This window comes from Leucoraja erinacea, chromosome 15 (assembly GCF_028641065.1).
Source record: "Leucoraja erinacea ecotype New England chromosome 15, Leri_hhj_1, whole genome shotgun sequence".
NCBI classification, from domain to species: domain Eukaryota; kingdom Metazoa; phylum Chordata; class Chondrichthyes; order Rajiformes; family Rajidae; genus Leucoraja; species Leucoraja erinaceus.
Window position 1 is genome coordinate 14,062,686 of NC_073391.1, and position 22,370 is coordinate 14,085,055.

Here is a 22,370-nt window from a genome sequence, read left to right on the forward strand (position 1 = left end):
AATGAATCCATTCCGATTGGACATATGTGAACATTGGGCATTGTGACATCACACAATGGAACGTTCATCAGGGGCTGGGGCTGGTGCTGCTTCTATGGGTGAGATGCCAGTTTATTTTTGAAATATTGGGGTTGGGGGGTGGGGAAGAATTTAATTAAAATCGTGTACTTAAACACGACAAAATGTAATGAGGAGCGGATACTTAGAAAGAAAAGCAAAATCTCTACCGAAATGGAAAAGATGTCGGCGATTCTGCGTCTGGTTTCGGAGTTGCAGGGAATCAAAGGAAGAAACGCGGCCGGAAGCCATACATGCAAATGGATCCATTCCGATTGGACGTCTGCGAGCGTCGGGCATCGCGATTGGACGTCTGCGAGCATCGGGCATTGTGACATCGCACGGCGGGAACGAATCGAAAGGCAGGGAAGGGCGCCGGACGGCAGGCGGTCGGATGGGACGAGAGTTTTATATATATATATAGATAGATATGATATGATGTTTATAGCATTCATGAACCTACTATGAAGGTAGTTAAATTGGCAATAATTTGATGCATTTCATGAGTAAAGTCGCAGAAAAAACAATGAAGTATCCATTATAATAATCCAAATGCAATACATTTTAGATGCTGGAAATGTGAAATAAAAAAGAATGAAAATTGTATAAATATTCAGTACATCAAGTTAAATCTATGCAGAGAGAAAAACGATTACCATTTCAGTTCAATGACCTACATCAGAAATGGTAAAATTGAAACGTAAACAAATTTCAAGTTACCGAGAAAGAGGAATGATAACAGGGGATGCGGTGGAACAGCACAAGTGAGGCTGTGTCTGATAAACGACGGTAATACAAGCTACTGAATAATGGAAGATATATCTGGAGGAGGTGTGAGAAGGTGACGAGTGAAATCTGTAAAAGACAGGCGAGTCTAAAACACAGAATACTGGGAATCATGAACAAACTGTAGATGATGTACTTCTGCAAAACAAAATTAGCAAATGCTGGAACAGTCAGTAAGTCTGAAAGTCGCAGTGGAGAGAGAAAATCATTTTAGTTTTACCAAACACTGGTAGTCTGAACACAACACCAGCTGGAGATCTCCGTTTCTAGTCATTTTAATTATCCTTCCTATTCCCATACTACCAGTCTGTCCTCGCTATCCTTCACTCCACTACAGGAATGAGACCAGACGCAAACTAGAAGAACAGCACCTCCTTTTCCATATGGGTGGCCTACAACTCATACAACCTGAACACTTAATTCTCCAATTTTAGTTACACCCCCCCCAACCCCCCTCGTCTACACAACATTCTCTCTCCCCACCTGCGTACACATTTCTTTCTACTCTCTCCGTACTAAGTACCCAGTCCTTTTCCCCTTCTCCACCTCTTACATTCGCTCAACTCCCAGACCACCCTGCCACAGGTTCTCCCCACACCACATTCCCTTCTACGCATCAGCCCCTCTTCCAATTTTCGCTCCTCAACTTCCTTTCTTATGCCCCTGTCCCACTTAGGAAACCTGAACGGAAATCTCTGGTGACCTTGTGCCCCACCCAAGGTTTCCATGAGTCGCCAAAGGTTTCAGTCACTCGCCTGGAAAGCCGAAGCGTGAGCTGCATCTACCGACCAAAGATCCTACTGGATCTTCGCTACCGACCGACACACACACACACACACACACACACACACACACACACACACACACACACACACACACACACACACACACACACACACACACACACACACACACACACACACACACACACACACACACACACACACACACACACACACACACACACACACACACACACACACACACACACACACACACACACACATCGCGAAGGTGGGGGCCAGGGACAGCAGAGGAGCACTGTCTGCGCGATGAAGAGGAAGGTAAACGGCTGACACAGAGTACGAAAAGGCCTTTAGAGAGAGCGGGAGGGGGGGAGAGAAGGGGAGAGAGAGAGAGAGAGAAGGGGGGAGAGAGAGAAGGGGAGAGAGAAGGGAGAGAGAAGGAGAGAAAGAAGGGGATAGAGAAGGGGGGAGAAGGGGAGAGAGAAGGGAGGGGGAGAAGGAGTAGAGACAGTTTTAAGAAGATTAATAAAGTTTAGCGGGCATTTTACCTTCCGACAGATCTTCTAGGTCCTGAAAACTCCAATGAGCCAATCAAAATGGCCGGTCAGCGAAGGAGATTGCCTGTAAGTAAATAACGACCCTGCTCCACTGGCTTCGACCATACGGGAACCTATTTTTAGTCGAGGCCGGATTTGATTTTGTTGAAATAATCGAAGGAACATAGAAAAAGCCTCGACCATGCGGAACCCACTTTCGACCATTAGGGAGAGTGGCCTAAACCTCCGGGAACCTCATGGAAATCTCGGGTGGGGCGCATGGTCACCAGAGGTTTCCGTTCAGGTTTCCTATGTGGGACAGGGGCATTATATTCCAGCATTTTCATCCTTTTTGTTTCTCCACCTTCAGCCTTAATTACTCTCTCTGCCCCTCTCTTCCCCCCACCTGTCTCATCTGCTAATCAACCCCTCATCTGGATCTGCTAATCACTTGCCTGTTTGTGCCACAGCCCTTCCCGTTACCTCTTTCTACCAGCGTTCTCATCTCTTCTCCATCAGTCTAAATACTGTAAGTCCTAATCTGAAATACTGTCTGTCCATTTCCTCCACAGAAACTACCTGACTCCTTGAGTTCCTGTAGCAGTTTGTTTATTGCTCAAGATTCCAGCATCTGCAAACTCTTTATTTTAGGTTGATGGCTCTCTGTCAAAAATAAGAAAAGCTCATACATTATTGTTTAAAATTATAGAGAATGTACAGCGATAGTGAGAACACAGAAAGTTTCTGTGATTTGGTGGAGTTGCAAATTGAGAGAGTTTGTTGAAGGCTTATTACTTGAAGATTGTCTGGAGAAAATGCAAATAGAAGATGATGAATGAGGGGAGTGAAGAATAAAGTCCTGGAATAATGAAATGCAGAAATTGCAGCTGCTAGAAATTTAAACGTTAATTCTGGAAATATCCAAATGCACAGACTTGCACATAACCATTTTATCTTTATTTCCTCCTACACTGCTTTCTGTAATGACTCCATGCTATCCTCCCAATTCCTCCAGTTCTTTTGTATCTGATGATAGTAATGCTTCCAATATGCAAAGCTTCCCCGCCATGATAGTTGACATGACTCTCAATTATGCCTATTCCATCAGTCCAATTTTTGCTCTTAGCATATTTTCCACCAGCCTCCAGTTAACTGATCATCGACTGTGACTTCCACCTGCCACATCCAATTCTTTCTCCTACCTTTCAGCATTTCAAAGAGGCCAATCCTTCTGCGATTATTTGGTATACTTATCTGTCCTTGTCCAGCACCCACTACTCTTCCTATTCAACCACAGGAGATACCTTGGGCCTCATACAATGTCCATTTCTGATGAAAGGTCATCAACCTGTAATGTTCACCCATCTTCTATGTCTCCATGGATACTGCCTGACCAGATATTACCAGAATTATGCTTTATTTTACATTTCCATTACCTACAGTGTATTTTATGTTCATTCATCCCTTTCTAACTATATGTCCTACAAACATTTCATCTGCTATTAAGACTGCTTTCACCACAGCCGATTGCATCATCTTTTGTTTGACACACATCATGGAGATTCCTTTTGGTCTGTCTATCCCACCCGCTTCTCTGTAACTTAAAACATTCCTGTTTTCTAACTGTTTCTAGTCTGATTAAAGGTCATGAATCTGAAATATTAACTGCTTCTCTCTCCATTTAGAACTGAAATGAGAATATCTTCACTGTGAAGGCTCAGTCGTTGATTACATTCAAAACAGAGATATGATCAATTTCTGGAGCAAGCAATGTGATGATAATGCAGGTAATTCCACTGAGCGAGAAGGTCAGCCGTGATCTTGATGAATAGTGGTTCAGGTTCAAAGATTCCTGGTTATGTGGAAGGTCTTCTTGTGGTTTAAAAAAATCTTCATTTAACATGGAAAAATCCTCCTCAATATTTTAGTTTGAATATAAACCCAAACAAATGTTAAAATGCATATATTCCATCAAGTTCAGCTATCGCACCCTCGTTCTTCAATTTGATTTTGATCTCTTTTTTCTTTCGATAGAGTAATTGAACAACTTAATATTTGTGCCTAGGTTTCCATTTATCACAAGACTTTTCTTCTTGTTCTCTCTTCCCCTCTCCACTTTCTCTGTAACTTAAAACATGGTTTATTTCTAACTCTTTCTGATTCTGATGAAAGATCATTAACCTGGACTGTTAACTGTTTCTCTTTACAGACAGAAACTCAAAGGATACCAAACTCGGATTTTTTGCTTGAAATCTTGTATTTCCAAAATGATCTGCTATAAATCCTATATCAAACTAGATTCTGATATGTTAAACCAATTTGCTATTTTAGTAAAAGCACAATTTTCAATCAAACGTAGACATATCTCAATAAAATCAGTAGCTCTGTTAATACTTACTTATTCTGCATCATGTTCATTATAACCCAGTCAGCAAGATAGACATTCTTTCCAATGAGATCTTTGAACATGATGAATGTCTCCATCAGGAAGTCCTGAAACAGACCACAATTGCTAAAGTTTTACAAAGAACAATTACATATCATAAGGTGGATTATAGCAAATTTCACATAAAACTATTTTTTTCCTTGTAATAAATTTTAAATTTTAAATGAATTTTGTTTAATCTTCCACCTTCATTTCAATTATTGAAAAATCCGTTTTAAATATCCCAATGTTATTGAAAAATCCATTTAAAATGTTCATAACAATTTGCATCAAGCAGTTAATTGCATTATTAGAATACAGTAAACCCTCATTTCAATTGACCCCTTTATAACTGATTTTGGTTAGTGGACGGACCAGCTGACGCCAGGCTCCCTCCCCTCTGACCAGCTACCTCATCTTTCTGTTGGCCATCGCTTTGGCCACCTGGCCTTTCTCCTCCTCCACATTCTCCCGTTGTTTTGTCTACTCTGCCGCTCTCTTCTCCACCGCATCCTCCTTGTACTCCCAATGCTCTATCCACTTGGCTTCTCTCCCCCTCCACCGTCTCCGCCTCCTTCTGCTCTGAATTCACCGACATAGTCCAACAGGGAAGATATCGATGATTGCGGTGGTAAAAGGGGAGGAGGCAGCGGGGGAGCGGACAAAGGACAGGTGAGAAGAGGGTAACCCCACGGTGACAGAGGGCGTCCTGTTGATTGAGGCGGCCTGAAGAAAGCCCATCCTATTGGGGGCTACAATGTGAGCCGCAACAACAGCATCAACCTGTGAAGAAGGGCTCGCTGGTGCAGACCAGTGGTATCGGCGCCTATCTTTAAGATGAAATGACACAATGTCCTAGAGTAACTCAGCAGACTCAATCAGTCTGAAGAAGGGTCCCAACGTCACCTACTCATATTCTCCAGAGATGCTGACTGTCCTGCTGAGTTACTCCAGCACCATGTGTCTTTTTGTGCATAAACCAACTTATGTATTTCTTTGTTTCAACTACATACAATAATACCTTACGAGGTAATAGCAGACTATCGGCAATAATGGACACCATTCTCCCCCCCCCCCCAATGCTCTGTTGTAATGAGGTTTTGCTATATGGAGCTAAAACACATTTGTTTTAACTGTGTATTCAATAATGATCTACCCGATGTACTATGGGGTCTTTATTAATACCTGTAGTACTCTGCAGATAAGTCCGGCATGCATCATACGGAAGATGCCTCACTTCTGAATCGAGGATGGCATGAGTTATGGCTCATAGATAACACTCTCTCCTTTGAGATGACTGTTTACTCAATTCTTACTCTGGAAACTACAGAGACTGGTACTTCAGTGTAATAGAGAAGGAATTTTTGAATTGCTGTTATTTCTATTACTTTTTGCAATTAATTTTCTTCATGTTAACAAGTTATTTTGCTACAGAATAGATTCTATTTTCAAACAAGATTGTATCATCTTACCATTGCAGTCTAGCTGTTAGGATGATTCACTGATCAAAATGCTCAGGTCACATTTTAATAGCATTTTTTCCACTAAACGAAGTTGCAACAATTCAAAGTTCAAGGGAATTTTTCATATCTTTACAATAAAAAAATAATCTACAGTTTTTTTTTGGTATATTTTTTTTTAGATTTGACCTTGTGCTAGACTAAGACTATTTGATATATTTGCCCACTATTTTCACTGAGCTGAAATTGTATTGTGCAGTCTGAGATGTACTTAATCATTCAGACTGCATCAATATTTTTTTGTCAAGTCTACCAATGCGATATTTTTCTTCAGGTTCTACCACTTTCGTAGATGAGATTTTCATCAACTAATTTTGAAACAGAGACATTTTTCAAGCATTATGAAGCAAAAACATGCTTCATGAGCATGCTTTTCATTTAACCTTAGAGGCTATATCAATTAAATAAAACAATGGGACAGACCTGCTGTCTCAATACCAGAGCTAATGTTGTACTAAACTGGGTATACTTGCAGAAAGACTTGTTTCTGGTGTTAATGTTGGCCTCAATTGTGGTCTCTTCTGCCCCATCTTTGCTTGCTTGATTGTTTATGCTGTTCCTCATGAAGTCCAACAGGATAACACCATTGTGCTTAAGCATCACTGCACTCAGACTGGCAAACTTGTCTGCTGAATCTGTACCCCCCCCCCCCCCCCCAAGTTTAACTTGCGCAAGCACATCAATTTAGTTTCAATGAATTTACTGGACTTTTGATGTGTGTACTAGTTTTTTAACCTTTTTAAATGCATGGGTTGATTTAGGTCCTGAGCATTGTTGAATGCTTTTGAATGTTTAATGGTCTTGATCACTGCGGCAGCCTGAGAGGACAAGGCTTTTTTGACTGACTTTGTGCTTCTGAGAGCCAAATGGCTTCCTGTGCTGACACAAACTCCATGTTGAACTGGCCATACAGAAGTGTCAGAAGCTGGGCTTCCAACACAAAACTGTCAAACATATTCTGGAATGAATGGGAGTGACATAGGAGTCATCAACCAGAGAATAAAAGAATCTGTCCCAATGTATTGATGTTACAGCCACAATAACTTTTGCTTTTTTATCCAATGCATTGTAAGAAGTGCAGTAGTGAAAAGTAGGTAGGAAAGGTATTGTTAGGAAGCCTCTGAGCTGTTTTTACTTATGGGAGGCAAGTGGGATGAGAGACAACATAAAAGTAATTAAGCAGTAAGTGAGTGGTAATCAAGCAGTCAGTAAGATTGATAGAGTGCTGCATGGGAAGTTCAATGGGGAAGGGAAGGATAAAGTCACAGGGCAGGGAAATATTAGAAGAGAAACAAAGTAGGGAATTGGAGAAGGTTCCATATATGATGAAAGGCATGGTGTATCAAGCCTGAATGATTGATGACTGCAATCAAGCAATCAAGAAACAATTTATGGGAACCAATGCTTAGTTCTCAAAAGATTGGAAATATTCTCTATATAATAAATCTGAAATGCATTCCAGTATGTGAAGCACATTCACAGTTCATCACTACATTTTGGCACAAATGTGTTTCAAATACGTCTGTGCACCTGTTAGTCATCCATGCATCTTGATTCCGAAAACCAAATGAACAAATATGTGAAGGATGTCATTTCCACTTACCACAACATCTGATCGCATATTCCCATAGGTCGTGATTAAATGGGCATAATGATAATCTTCCATCTGCCTTAGGATGGCAGTCATACAAGCAACAAAGTTCCCCTGAAATAAAAATAAGGTCCAGAGTTGCTATTGTCTGAATGCAAAACATCAATACTGCACATCATACAATGTATCATCAATAATATTTTCACCTGGAATTATCCTTTTTAGTATTTCTGTAAAATCTCTTAAATTACATCTACTGAGTAAGTTCTCCATTAATACAATGTGATTTTGGTTTTACAGATGCCTAATCGGCAATGCAAATTCAACCTCAAGAGCCATCTTGTGTTCTCAATGAGGCATGGAGTCCCTGGTGCTCATATTCTCATAACACATTTAATTTGACTTAGTTAGAAATAAATTGAAAGGTTTGCCAGATTCCCTAATGCATTAAGTCACAACTAGGACTTTTGTTCTCAATTCTAACCCCAAAACAAGAGCTACTTTACAAAATGACAAACTCATTGCGGCTTATCTTAAAGAGAAAGCAACTAGTAAAATGTATAAATGAAAAAATGTTAAGTGTAAATGACCTATCCTTTATATTTTAGTTGGGTTCTATTACAACAAGATATATCACAATAAAGAACATGTTTCTGCAGTGTTTCTGCAAGAAGAAATATCACATGTATTTAATGGTACTCATTGGTTACCATTAATAGCATATTCGGTATAGAATATAGTACGTCCTCTTTTTAACGGTTCCCGTTTATAACGGATTTCAGCTATAGCGGAAGGGACCTGCCGACCCACCCCTGGCTTGCATGGTCTCCCCAGTTCCGGCATCCGATGCTACCCCCAGCTCACAAGGTGCACCAGAGAGCTCTTCTTCACCTATCGCACAATCCAGTTGTTGCCCGCCTTGTATTGCATGGGGACAGTGCTTTCTTCAGGTTGCTGCTGCCAGCAGGACGCACTTGGTTACCATGGGGCTCCCTCTCCTCACCAGCTGCAGCTTCTTCCTTCACTTTCTCTGCCCCCCGCTCTACTGCCGCCTCCTCCTCTGCCCATCCTAGCCACATTTCTAAATTTCCTGTCAGCAGTCAGAATTCCAGGCAATCAGAACTCAGTTGGAAATACAATCATTTTTAATCTTGTAATCATTTCATAGAGTCATAGTCATAGAGCGATACAGTGTCGAAACAGGCCCTTCGGCCCAACTCGGCCACACTGGCCAACAATGACCCAGCTACACTAATCCCACTTTCTTGTGCTTGGTCCATATCAGATACACTATAGCATAAACCATAGTTTTGGTTTCCCAATTGGAGTAGTCTTAGATGTCTATGAATGGGTCCCAGCTTCCTCATATTAAGGATCCAAATTTAATTTCAGCCTTCTTGATTTTTCTTCAATAGCAACCATTCTATCCAACTCCCTGTAGAACTTTTAGTGTTCAAAACTTATGTTCATATCTTCTTGTGCTGCAACGCTATTGTCATAGATAGTGAAATATAATGGCCAAATATGAGGGAAAGGCAAGAGAAAGGGAAAAAGATTTACAGGAAAAGTGAGGAATGGAATCGAAAAAAGAGTAACGATGAGATTAAATTCAGTAATAAAAATGGGATTAAAAAACAACACCAATGAAGATATTAAAAACAGCAAGAAGGGAGGGAAACAATTAAAGAGTCAAGGTAAAACCAAGAAAGTAGGAACAGAATTGCAATTGTGACAAATAGCTTTAGACCTGAAATGTTAACTGTTTCTCTTCCCAGACAGACTGCATAAGCATTTCTATTATTTTTTATTTCCAACATTTACCTTTTGTTCACTTTGCATACACCCATTACCTCCAATTGCAAACAACAGCCATAGATTATACAGCATGGAAACAGATTATTTGGCCCAACTCATCCATGACAACCACGATGTTTATTTGAACTAATCCCTATGCCTGTGTTTGGCCCTTATCCCTCAAAACCCTTTTCATCCACGTACTTATCCAAATTTCTATTAAACAAAGGAATTGTATCCACCTTTACAGATTCCTCTGACAGCTTGATCTGTGTACATACAACTCCTGTGTGAAAAGATTGCCCCCAGGTCCTTTTTTCAATCTTTCCTCTCTCACTGTGAACTAATAGCCTCTGGTTTTACACACCCTCAAACCGGAAAAAAGACAATGACCATCCAAGACCATTGCATCATCCCCCCCCCCCCCCCCCCCCCCCCCCCCCCCCCCCCCCCCTCAAACACACTGAAGAAGGGTCTCAACCCGAAACGTCGCCTATTTCCTTCGCTCCATAGATGCTGCCTCACCCGCTGAGTTTCTCCAGTATTTTTGTATCCATGTTATCTATGCCCCTCTCAATTGTATATACCTCTATATGGTCTCATTTTAACATCCTCCTATCCAAGGAAAAAGTTCTAGCTTCAGAAATGATTGGACTCTGCATCTCTTTGTTCAATATTCAGATTCTCAAAACAGTCAATTTTTAACAACCAGAAGCTGTAAAATGACCTAACTTGCACATTTAATGGATAGAACCTAACCCAATAAATCCACTCCATTCAGTTTGAATGTGATTATGTTTCTTACTGGCCCATCCCATTTTAATTGTGCGCGCCGGCAAATTTGACATTTCTTATACATGTATTACTTTGCAATTTAAATTTTCAATCAGCACATCAAGATTCACTGGTATGTAAAGCTTGAGATATAATTAGAACATTAATGAACTTCGTACAAACTTCCTAAGTAACCCTGAAACATTCAAATGTTCAAAGGATTCTCCTTTGCAGTACAAAATATCACCATTAAACAACTGCCCAAGTATTCAACTCATTTTAAGGAGAGATTATTCCTCCGACATATTCACATTCATTTTGACGTGGAATTATGGAATATGTCAACGAAAGAAAGAACCAATGTGAACAGGGGAAAAAAGATCTAATATTTGATGAGAATATATTAAATGTAAAATATTGAAACATGCACAGTGCAAATGAAACAATGCTCTTCAAGTTAAAAATGTAAACCTAAATAGAATGTATGAAACATTCAATAATCCAAGGCAAATATTACCCATTTATCATTAGTCCTGAACAAAACACACTAATGGGCCTGCCTCACTTTTTGGTCGGCATTGTTAGTTTTCATGTTGAAAACTAGCGGCAATCATTTTGGAATGAAAAATTAGCGCAAAGGAATGAAGCCGCCATGGGGAATAGCGAGAATTCTCGTGCCGTAGGAGGGTCCTAGTTGGTTGCCAGGAGGTCGAAGGTTCTCGTAGGTTCTTGTATTCTTGTAGGTTGTGGCCAGTGCTGACTGGTGAATTTCATTGGCTCATTGGGAAAAAAAACATAAGAAGTAGTTTTCAGAACCAAGGATAACCGACCGGTAATGTTACATGTCCACCGAACTTCACAGCCGTGTATCTCAGGCTTCTTAAAAGTTGTCTGGCTTCTTAAAAGTTGTCGCCTCTCCATCTCCCTCCTTCTCCCACCCCCCCCCCCCCTCTTTTAAGGACTTACCGTACACTGTGCTTTAGCTGTCTTACTTACAACGCGAACCTTCCTGTTCATCGCGGTGTGTGTCTGTATCACCTTGGCTTTGCACCATGTGGCAGTCGCCTGATAAATTGCGTAAGTGGGACAGGCCCATAAGAATTAAGGGCCTGCCGGCATCATTGACTGATGTATCAGGTCACCGAAAAATTAACGGCGTGATGACGTATGACGCGCGGTGTTTTTTCAAGTGTCGCAACATTTTTTTTGTCGCCACTGGATTTTGAAATGTTCAAAATCTTTTGGCGACACTGATATGACACCGGCAGTCGCCGAAAAAAATCGCCAAGTGGGACAGGCCCTTTAGAAGCAGATCAACATCTCCAGATGGTAATGTTCCATCAGGACGTCATGACTTAGAGGATGAGGTAAATGTAACATTGTAACAATTGCACCCAAAGCAATGTATTATTTAGAAAACATAAAGACATAAGAAAGAGGAGCAGTAGTCATATAGGCCGAAAAGATTAAGGCTGGTTTAGTTGTTTTCCTAGTTTTCTTTTGTCAAAATTATGCAACTGAAAATGAATGAGAAAAGTGTGGCAATGGCCATATTTTGGGGATTTCACATCAACCTTGAAATCCGACCGGGTAGTTCCTGGCATCAGTCACGTTTGTGGCCCTATCAAGATTTTCTAATAGAGGTACATGCATGCCATCATTCCTTTGTAATATACCTTTCAGAGTACTGCAAGAGAACTTGATGATATTGTCATGGGAACATCCAAGTTCTTCCAGGACATGATTTTACTTGTATAGTGCTGGATTGGGGCATAATTTAGTATCTTCATTATTCGATACACCCTCCCTGAATCTTATAGGCCTGCATGGCTACACCTACTTTTTAATTAAATGCCGTGCCTTTTTTTCCCCATTCTATCCACTTTCAATGAGCGAAGGACTTTTATTGTATACTTTCCTTTCAAAGTAACTGACCTCCAAAACGCATTACCTCACTTCTCCCAATCCAACTACAACTGCCATTCCTCTGTCCAGATTTCCAGCTGATCTGTATACTGCTGTGTCCTTTGAGAAACATTCCTTTCAACTTCACCAATTTCCATGTAGCCTGCAAACTTACTGATCGGACCACCTACATTATTATCCAGATCATTTTTATATAAGTTGCAAGCAACAGAGGTCCCAGCACTGATCCTCATGGAACAGCACCAGTCCTCTCCACCACTATCCTCTCTGACCAAGCCAATTTTGTATCAACTTATCAACTCATCATGGATCCCATGTGAACTAATCTTCTGGACCAGCCTACCATGATGGACCTTGTCCAATGGTTTACTAATGGTCATGTGGACAACATCCACTGCCCTACATTCATCAATCATTTTTGTCACACCATCAAAATAACTCAACTAAGTTTGTGAGACAGTATCTCTATTGGTATAATTATGTGATAATTACTGAATAAGCTATTGCTTTACTAACCTGAGACAGTTTTATCAATTTTAGCATAAGTATGCAAAGCTCAGAAAGGATAATTTTGGCAAGATCAACAAGTGTGCCTGCCTTGTCCAAATTTGATGCTATTGTCAATGCCACATAATCAGTCTGGGTTTAGTTAAATTATATAATGGCTTGGTTTAACTGAATGACTGCCAAGGTCATCTCATAGGACACTATCATATATGTGAGACTCTCTAGATTTACGCTTGGTTAGATCATGTCTGAATTACACCTTTCCTTCCCTAAAGGTTGCGCATGAAGCAAATATGTTTTGGTCAGATAGATTGGTTGTATAGTTTAATGTTTTGATAACAAAATTCCATGCAATTAAATAATGAAGAAAAGTTTCTAGCAATGTCATATAGTGGGGATTTCACACAAAATGAAATCCGACCGGGCAGTTCAGTGGGACAGGCAGCATTTGTGGAAAAAAAGGAATGGGTTTTCGTTTCAGGTCGAGACCCTTCATCATTCCTTTGAAGAAAGGTATTGTCATGGGACATCCAAGTTCTTCCAGGAAAACGTCACCTATTCTGGATTTCTCTCCAGAGATACAGCCTGTAGGCCCCCGCTGACTTTTAGTCCAGCCTTTTTTTCCCCATGTCTATGAGTCTTTATTGTATACTTTCCTTTAAACCAAGTCAAAAGTCATTAAGTCAAGTTTATTTCCCAATCCAATACACATACGAGATGTGCAGTGAAATGTAAAGTGCAATGTCCTCGCGGAACAACAAAACAACTTCAACCAATTTCCATGTAGCCTGCAAATTATAACACCACCTACATTATTTTTACATTTTAAATAAATAGCAAGCAAAAAAGGTCCCAGCAGTTAGTCCTGGTGAGAAAGGCGTTCCCCAGTCCGAATTGCCTCTGGGACCAAGCCAACTTTGTATCAACCTCTCCGTTCATCATGGATCCCATGTGAACGGAGGCGTTTGCCTGACTGTAGCGGCTGGAACAGTCCGTTGCAGGGGTGGAAGAGGTCTCTCATGATTTTGTTTGCTCTGGAGTTCCACCTCCTGTTGTATAGTTCCTGCAGGGGGGTGAGTGAAGTTCCCATTGTTCGTTCGGCCGAACGCACTACTCTCTGCAGAGCCTTCTTGTCCTTGGCAGAGCAATTCCCGAACCAGATGGTAATGTTCCCGGACAAGATGCTTTCCACCGCCGCTGCGTAGAAGCACTGGAGGATCCTCGGAGACACTTTTATGAATTTCCTCAATTGCCTGAGGTGGTAAAGGATAATTGCCTTGCCTTACTCACCGGTGCTGCCTTGTCCAAATTTGTGATATTGTCATGTCATATCCTCAGAGATGTGGACTCCCATTATATAATGGCAGTTTAACTGAATGATGCCACAGGATCCCCATTTATACTCAATGGAGTGTACGTCCTCGGATTTGACTTGTGATCCTGTCTGAAGTCCATGATCAGCTCCCTTCGTTTTTTTGATGTTCAAGAGGAGGCTGTTCTTGGCACCAGAGTGCTAGATCAGCCATGTCCTCCCTTTATTCCCTGTCATCATTGTCTGAGATCATTTAACCTACCACAGTGTCATCACACAAAATGCTGGAGTTATTGAATTGGGCTGGCAGCATTAGCCACACAGTCATGGGTGACGTTTACAGGGACCCTTCTTCAGTCTGAAGAAGGTCTCGACAACGTCAAGGGGGCTGAGGACGCAACCCTATTCTTTCTCTCCTGTGCTGTCCCGCTGGTTGAGGGACTTTTGTGTCTATTTAAACCCATCTGCAGTTCCTTTTGACACATTGTGGGAATTAAACTAATTTCTCTGGACACTAGCACTGGTCTTTACATTATCTGTCTGGTAGTATGACACATTGCTCAAATTCCTTAACTTAAGGCGTAAATAGTTAATAGCATGGCCACCAGTTGTAAAGTTCCCTTGTATACATGATTAGTATGTGAATGTTAGCTCCTATGCTCAGTAGAATCATTTTTTACAGTATGGGAATCCTGTAAGTTGGAAACTGAAGAAATGTTCAACCCCAGCCACAAATTGCTGAGCTGTTCATAGGTCTAAATAATTGGTATTGAAACAAATTCAAAATATTCGAAACGCTTGAAATCTCGAAAAGTCATTTCTATCATTTTTTGTTTTGCGGTGATATTCAGCAGCAAAATACATTGACCCTGGAGATATTTGTAAAATCAAGATCAAAATGTAACTAAATGCTTCAGAATATTTAAATATTAAGTCATATCTGAAGGACATGACCGAAAAAAAATTAAAAGCATAGAAATAGCTAATTTACAAAACAAAGGTAACATCAGACAAAGATGAATTCTAAACAGGTCTCATTAGACATTAAAGAAGTCTGATGGTGAAATAAAATATTACTTAACACGCTGACAAGTATCATGATTTAATCAATCTGGACAAATCTTGATCAGATACTACTACAAAATAAATATTAAGAAATGTAACATGTTCTAGATAATATGTTCAAGGTCTTATTACAGCAAGGTAAAATATATTTAACTGTATTCTGTCACCACTCCAAAGAAAACACATTAATGTGAATTTCCAGTCACATCACATTGCTGCTCTCATCCATCAACTTGTGGTCTGAAAGTACCTATCCATATAAAAATATGTATGAAAGCAGCATAAAATTATTCTGTATGCATGCAGTAGTTAGTTGGCTCCCTAGATGCACAAAAACATTTCCTACTAACAGGTTTTTGTGCCTCAGAAAGGATAGATGGTTCAAATGTACCTCATCAGTTGTGAAGTCTCAGATTTAAACTAAATTTAATATTTTTGTTTCTCAAACATAGTTGAAATTACATTACATAAACTTGGACATTGGTATAAATTACACACAAGAATGGAAGAATTGCTATCTACAACAAGGTCTAGCAGCAAGTTTTGATCCCGATTTGCATTTTTAAATCTAACAAAGCAATTGCTATCTCAAATATAATGATCCATTTGAATCTTGCACCAACAACAAAAATCTCATTCAATTTCCTAGCACTGCCTGACAGCATAGCTGAAAAAAGTGTATACATTGAAGATGTGCTCATCAGTATTCTGCAACTAAATACGGTTCATATTACTCACAAAATATTAGATTTAAGCAACTTAGCCCATTTTTGCCGAGGATATAGAAATGACACTTGTAATGATAAAACTAAAGCAAAAAAAGTGTAGCATCTCGCACAGATTTTACAACAGCCAGAGTGATAGAATTTTCTAATGGCTGGTAATCATTAAGGAATGTTCAAATATTGAATTTCATCAGTACATATTATTGAGTTAATCTTATTTTTTGCAGCATTGTTGCTATTCTGCTACATTGAATAGCCTGCATTATGAAATAAGTTTGAATAATTCTATGCTTTCTGATATAAAATTAAAGAAGCTGATAATGAGATTAATGTTACACCGACAATCACAATTCTTGGCTTTTTATTAAAATGCTCCATGAGGCAATTAATTCATTTGTTTTTGGAGCTATATAATCTCACCAGCGTTTGTAAAAGTATAAAAGGTAATCAAGATGTCAATGAATTTATTGGTGATAAATATGAATGCATATTAATCTCTGCAAAAAAAGCTACTGTTGCCTGATATGACCATTGGATAATAAATGTGAGATAGATAATAGCTATAATACATTTTATAAAATGACATTGATCATCTCAAGCTGCAAATCTTAAACAATTACAATTGTATAAAATAAGAACTCTAGAAAATGATGATCCTTGCTTAACCTCAGGATTAATTAATCTTTGTGGTTGCACAGACTTCCTCAATGCAATCCTCAATACTACTTATTTATGATCAAGGCTTCCTCAAATGTTTCTGTGTTTTGTCTCTATAATTGTCACTCTATGCCATGCCTTCTTTACCACACTATAAATTTGTGTTATCACTTTCTGCAATACGTACAATAGAACATCTGTCAAAATTCTGAAATGCAATCCGTAAATCACCACTAAGACTGAAATAAATGTATTTTCATCGTGACTTGCTTAGTCAATTTAAATCAATAGGCTAATGTTACAGATATACCTGTACAAGGAAATGCAGTACAAGGAAATGCAGTTCCTGCAGTCTCATGAAGAGTCTGAAGAGACCTGACCCATAATGTAGGTATGTTACAAAACCTACCTGAATCGTGGCTGAGCATCTGTCCCAGCCCCGTATGCGTGATTTTGGCGCTGTTTAGAGGGGGCGGGTTTAAAACGCGATTTTTACTAGGCTGTTCCAATCAAAAATGTTCAGTCTAGTAAATCATTAACGGAAAATCGCTGAAAGACCCCGTCGCAAAAGGTATTATTAGTTTTTATGGCCTTGTATAATATTTATAGTAGTTTAAAAATCACTCTCTCACTCCGCAACCTCTCGCAGCCCCAGGGTTTTATAAAGCAAACAATTAAAGGTATGTACCTTATTTTTACATTAAATGGGGCTTGTATATAACCCTGTATTAAAGTTTTCTATAGCGAGTAGTTCATTTTGGGCTCTTTATATCCCGCAGTATTTTTCTGGGCACTTGAGGGCACAAATCCAGCGCAATGTGAACGTTCTAAACCAGCGCGTTCACAGGAACCCACTAGAAAGCTGATTTAAATTGACTTTAATTTACAGCAAATGAACACTAAATTCCTTCCATTTGGCCTATAAATTGATGTAAATGAGATTTAAAAATCATGTTTTATTGTGAATTATTTGTGAATATTATTTGGACACGGGCTATTTAAAAATGTTAATCATTTATTAAGAAATGGATAGATGTTTAGATTCAGTAATTGAAGTTTGAAATTAGCTACAATTGGGTAACTAACTAATTATATGCTTTAATTTCAGGTCATCCAAGTGAGATTATTTTATATTTGTTTCAGAATGCTTCAATCTATGATAACTGAAAATTTCATTCAGTTCTCTTAATTTTTAAGAAGGTTATGGGCTTTTGACTGTCCACGATCACAGCTTTTTTGTTATGTCCATAGAAAATCAATAGGGAACAAGATGCTAATTTCCAAATATGAAAATGGCCATAACTTTTTTATTACTTGAGATATGAAAGTGAATTAGGTGTCAAATTAAACTTATTGTTATGCTTTATCTGATGGGATAAATTGCAGACTTGATTTTTTAAATCTCAAAATTTTGTAACATTGCTACATAATGTCACCTATCTACACCCTCCTCAGATGCTGCCTGACCTTCAGAGTTAGGTACTTCAGTGCTTAGTGTTTTGCTGAGGCTCATGTTATTTCCTCGGTTCTGGGTCATTGGTGCATTTCTGATTATGTACATGGTGAGGGGAGGTGAAATGTATGGGCCAGACTGCATAGGGATCTGACAGGATAAGTAATGTTTGCAACATTAAGTGTATCTTGGTATGAATAGTTTCAGAGTTTTACACCCTAAGTTTCTTATTTTGTGGTTTCGACATCAAACCACGTACAATGGTGACAATTTCTAACTATCCACCAAACAGTTTATTAGTTTACAAAATTCAGCACACTGACTTTTTTCTTTGAGGAAGGGACTGAAATTAAGTTGGAGATATATGGGAAAACACCCCAGCAAAGGGTTTGTAGTAGCAAATAATACTGTGGAATATTTTATGTCCATTTGAGAAAGTGAATGAACTTTGTTTTAATGACTCAAATGAAGTTTGCTATTTCCAACAATTATATCAATAGGAGTAAATAACAGGCAGTGCAAATTAATTCTGATGTGCAAGAGGCACAGATTAAATAAATAATCCCTACTAGCATTACCAAGCAAATAGTTGGGGCAGATCTGAAATTCTTTATCATGAGATTTAAATAGTTTCTTTCAAAGGACACCCAAGGTAGGCTGTCAATGAACACAGACGTTTTACACGTGAATGTAAATTGACACACAATCAATTACATTTCCAAGAAAACAAAAACTGGAGCAAATTTCTGCTCCTGAGAGCATTGGTCATTTGTTTTGTTTTCTCCTTTAGGCCCTTTAGATCCTGATTGATTTACTCCCAATGTGGCTGTTAGTTATCTGATAATGCCAATATAGCAACTGCAGATTTTTGCACAGATAGTGCTGGAGATACAAGACAGAGCTGGTAGGAAGGTAACTTGTATCAGGTCATAAGTCATAGGAGTAGAATTAGGCCATTCGGCCCATCATGCCTACTCCACCATTCAATCATGGCTGATCTAACTCTCCTTCCTAATCCCATTCTCCTGCCTTCTCCCCATAACCTCCGACACCTTTACTAATCAAAAAACTCTATCGCTGCCTTATGAGGTGTTGTGCTCCTTCCACTGCTTACACATGGCTTCTGTGTACTCCCCAATGCATGGACTGAAGATTTCTTGATGAAGATAGCAGTCCTCTTCCAGTTTGCCCTTCCATAAGATATAATTCTTTAAATTGGCCGTCTCCGGTTCTTCCGGTTCGGTTGATTCCTGTGATAAGACAGCATAGTGTTGCAAACACTGCTGTGAATATCTATGTAGCATGGACATACCAGTTTCTGAACATCATCAATCAATCAATCAACCTTTATTGTCATCTTGCAAGCAACAGTTGTACAGTGCAAAATGAAAAGACGTTTCCCAGGGAATAGCGGAGCATCGTACATAAAATTTAAAACGTTTCACACATAATAACACTAAATACAATCCAGTCCCTGATGGAACAGTATAAATAAATAGTTAAAAGCAGGTAAAACACAACGTTAAAATACAATAAACCAATCATAAGAATGTCCTGGGCAGCTGATTTGAGTGTCCGTGCCAGCTGCAGAGTCAAGTGACTGTGAGTACAGAGTGACTGTTTAGCAGCCTCACAGCCTGTGGTAGGAAGCTGTTTAGCAGTCTTGTAGTCCGGGCTTTGATGCTTCGATATCTCTTGCCTGATGGCAGGAGATCCAGGTGTATGTGGAGGGGGTGCAGTTTGTCCTTAGCAATTCTCTGAGCTTTTTTCAGACAGCGGCTCTGGAACAGTTCTTGTACCGAGGGTAGGGAGACGCCAATGATCCTCTCTGCTCCCCTCACTCCCCTCTGCAGAGCCTTCCTGTCCGAGCAGTTGCAGGTGGAGTACCACGTATTTATGCAGTACGTGAGTACAGACTCCACCGTACCCCTGTAGAAAGTCCTGAGGGTGTTTGGTGGGGAGTGAGGCCTGTTTTAGTTTCCTCAGGAAGTGCAGTCGCTGATGGGCCCGTTTGACGGTCCCAGTGGTGTTCCTGGACCAGGTGAGGCTGTCTGTAATTTGCACACCGAGGAACTTTATGCTCTCCACTCTCTCCACTCCAGTGCCACTGATGTTGAGGGGTGTAAGCTTTGGATGCGCCCTCCTGAAGTCGACAAGCATCTCCTTTGTTTTGTCGACATTTAATTCTAGATTATTTTTGCCGCACCAGTCCACTAGTTGTTTTACTTCCTCCCTGTACATTGATTCGTCACCTCCGCTGACGAGTCCCACCACTGTTGTGTCATCCGCGAATTTTATGATCTTATTGTCCCTGAATCTGGCAGCACAGTCATGTGTGAGCAATGTGAACAACAGCGGGCTGAGCACAGCCTTGAGGGGAGCCGGTGCTCAGCGTGATCATATTGTGAAATTGTCAGATGTTGACTGTGCATAGTTTATTTTCATGTGGGGTAGCCATTGCTACTGTATGGGCTTTACAAAGACCTGATGCAAGGAGACCAAGACAACTGATTACTTTTTTTTTTAAATGTTTAAAAGTCTGAAGATGGGTTTCGGCCCGAAACGTCGCCTATTTTCTTCGCACCATAGATGCTGCTGCACCCGCTGAGTTTCTACAGCAATTTTGTGTACTTTTTTTTAAATGTTTATTTTATTAGCAATTGTACAAGAATAAAGCAATCGGCATAGTAATCATACAATTTACGTACAGCTTCATTTTTAACATTTTACTAGACCAAGTGCAGACCCCAATGGTGTGATCCCCCAACCCAATATTCCACCATGCACCTGTCTCCTTTAACGGAACTGAAGCCATTGCCAAATGTAAGATTCCAGCACTCCCCTGCCTCCCTCAGCAGTGGATTGAAAAAAAATTCCAATTGCACCTCCCCTGCCTGCTGCAGCAGTTCCAATTGCAATACCAATTGGCCCTCCCCCTCCTGTTGAAGCACTTGCTGTGATATCCCATTGAGGTGAAAAGTTCAGAGTGTTCCTGTCTTGCAACTTTGTTTTGAAGTGTGTTGGAAGCTGATAGGAAGGAGCAGCGAATCAAAAGGAAGAAAGGCAGCCGGCAGCCCGACGGACGGACGGCAGGCGGCAGCCACAGACTTTTATATAATAGACTAGACCAAGTGCAGACCCGTTGGGTCTGCTCCCCCAATGGTGTGATTATCCCCCAACCCAATATTCCACCATGCACCCGTCTCCTCCAATGGAACTGAAGCCGTTCCCAAAAGTAAGATTCCAGCACTGCCCTGCCTCCTTCAGCAGTGGATTTAAAAAAAATCCAATGGCACCTACCCTGCCTGCTGCAGCAGTGAAAAGCTCAGAATGTTCCTGTCTTGCAACTTTGTTTCGAAGTGTGTTGGAAGCTGGCATGTAAATGGAGAAGCCAGTTTCTTTTTGAAATACTTGGGGGTGGGGGGGGAGAAGGATTTGATTTAAAACGTGTACTTCAACACGACTAAATGAAATGAGGAGCGGATACTTAGAAAGAAAAGCGAAATCTCTACCGAAATGGAAAATATCTCGGAGATTGAGCGTCTGGATTGGGCGTGGCAATGAATCAAAGGAAGAAATGCAGCCGGCAGCCGTACATGCAAATGAATCCATTCCGATTGGACATCTGCGAGCATCAGCCATTCCGATTGGACATCTGCATCGGGCACGAATCGAAAGGCAGGAAAGGCGCCGGTCGGCAGTCGGTCGGATGGCCCCAGAGTTTTATAGATATACTAGACCAAGTGCAGACCCGCTGGGTCTGCTCCCCCAATGGTGTGATCCCCCAACCCAATATTCCACGATGCACCCGTCTCCTCCAATGGAACTGAAGCCATTCTCAAAAGTAAGATTCCAGCACTGCCCTGCCTCTTTAAAAAAAATCCCTGCCTGCTGCAGCAGTGAAAAGTTCAGTGTTCCTGTCTTGCAACATTGTTTCGAAGTGTGTTGGAAGCTGACATGTAAATGGAGAAGCCTGTTTCTTTTTTGAAATACTTGGGGGTGGGTGGGGGGGGGGGGGGGGAGAAGGATTTGAGGAAAAAACATGTACTTCAACACGACAAAATGAAATGAGGAGCGGATACTTAGAAAGAAAAGCGAAATCTCTACCGAAATGGAAAATATCTCGGAGATTGAGCGTCTGGATTGGGCGTGGCAATGAATCAAAGGAAGAAATGCAGCCGGCAGCCGTACATGCAAATGAATCCATTCCGATTGGACATCTGCGAGCATCGGCCATTCCGATTGGACATCTGCATCGGGCACGAATCGAAAGGCAGGAAAGGCGCCGGTCGGCAGTCGGTCGGATGGCCCCAGAGTTTTATAGATATACTAGACCAAGTGCAGACCCGTTGGGTCTGCTCCCCCAATGGTGTGATCCCCCAACCCAATATTTCACCATGCACCCGTCTCCTCCAATGAACTGAAGCCGTTCTCAAAAGTAAGATCCCAGCACTGCCCTGCCTCTTTAAAAAAAATCCCTGCCTGCTGCAGCAGTG

General features: G+C 40.5%; 1 protein-coding gene across 1 annotated transcript in view; it reads right to left on the bottom strand.

The window, feature by feature from the left end:
• dock1 (dedicator of cytokinesis 1) overlaps positions 1-22,370 on the bottom strand; it is a 443,854-nt gene that overhangs the window by 211,614 nt on the left and 209,870 nt on the right. Inside the window, exons 28-29 of the mRNA XM_055646705.1 lie at positions 7,674-7,775; positions 4,524-4,618 (exon numbers count right to left, since the gene is read on the bottom strand). Coding sequence (XP_055502680.1) covers positions 4,524-4,618; positions 7,674-7,775 — 197 coding nt within the window. The remainder of the gene's footprint in view (positions 1-4,523; positions 4,619-7,673; positions 7,776-22,370) is intronic.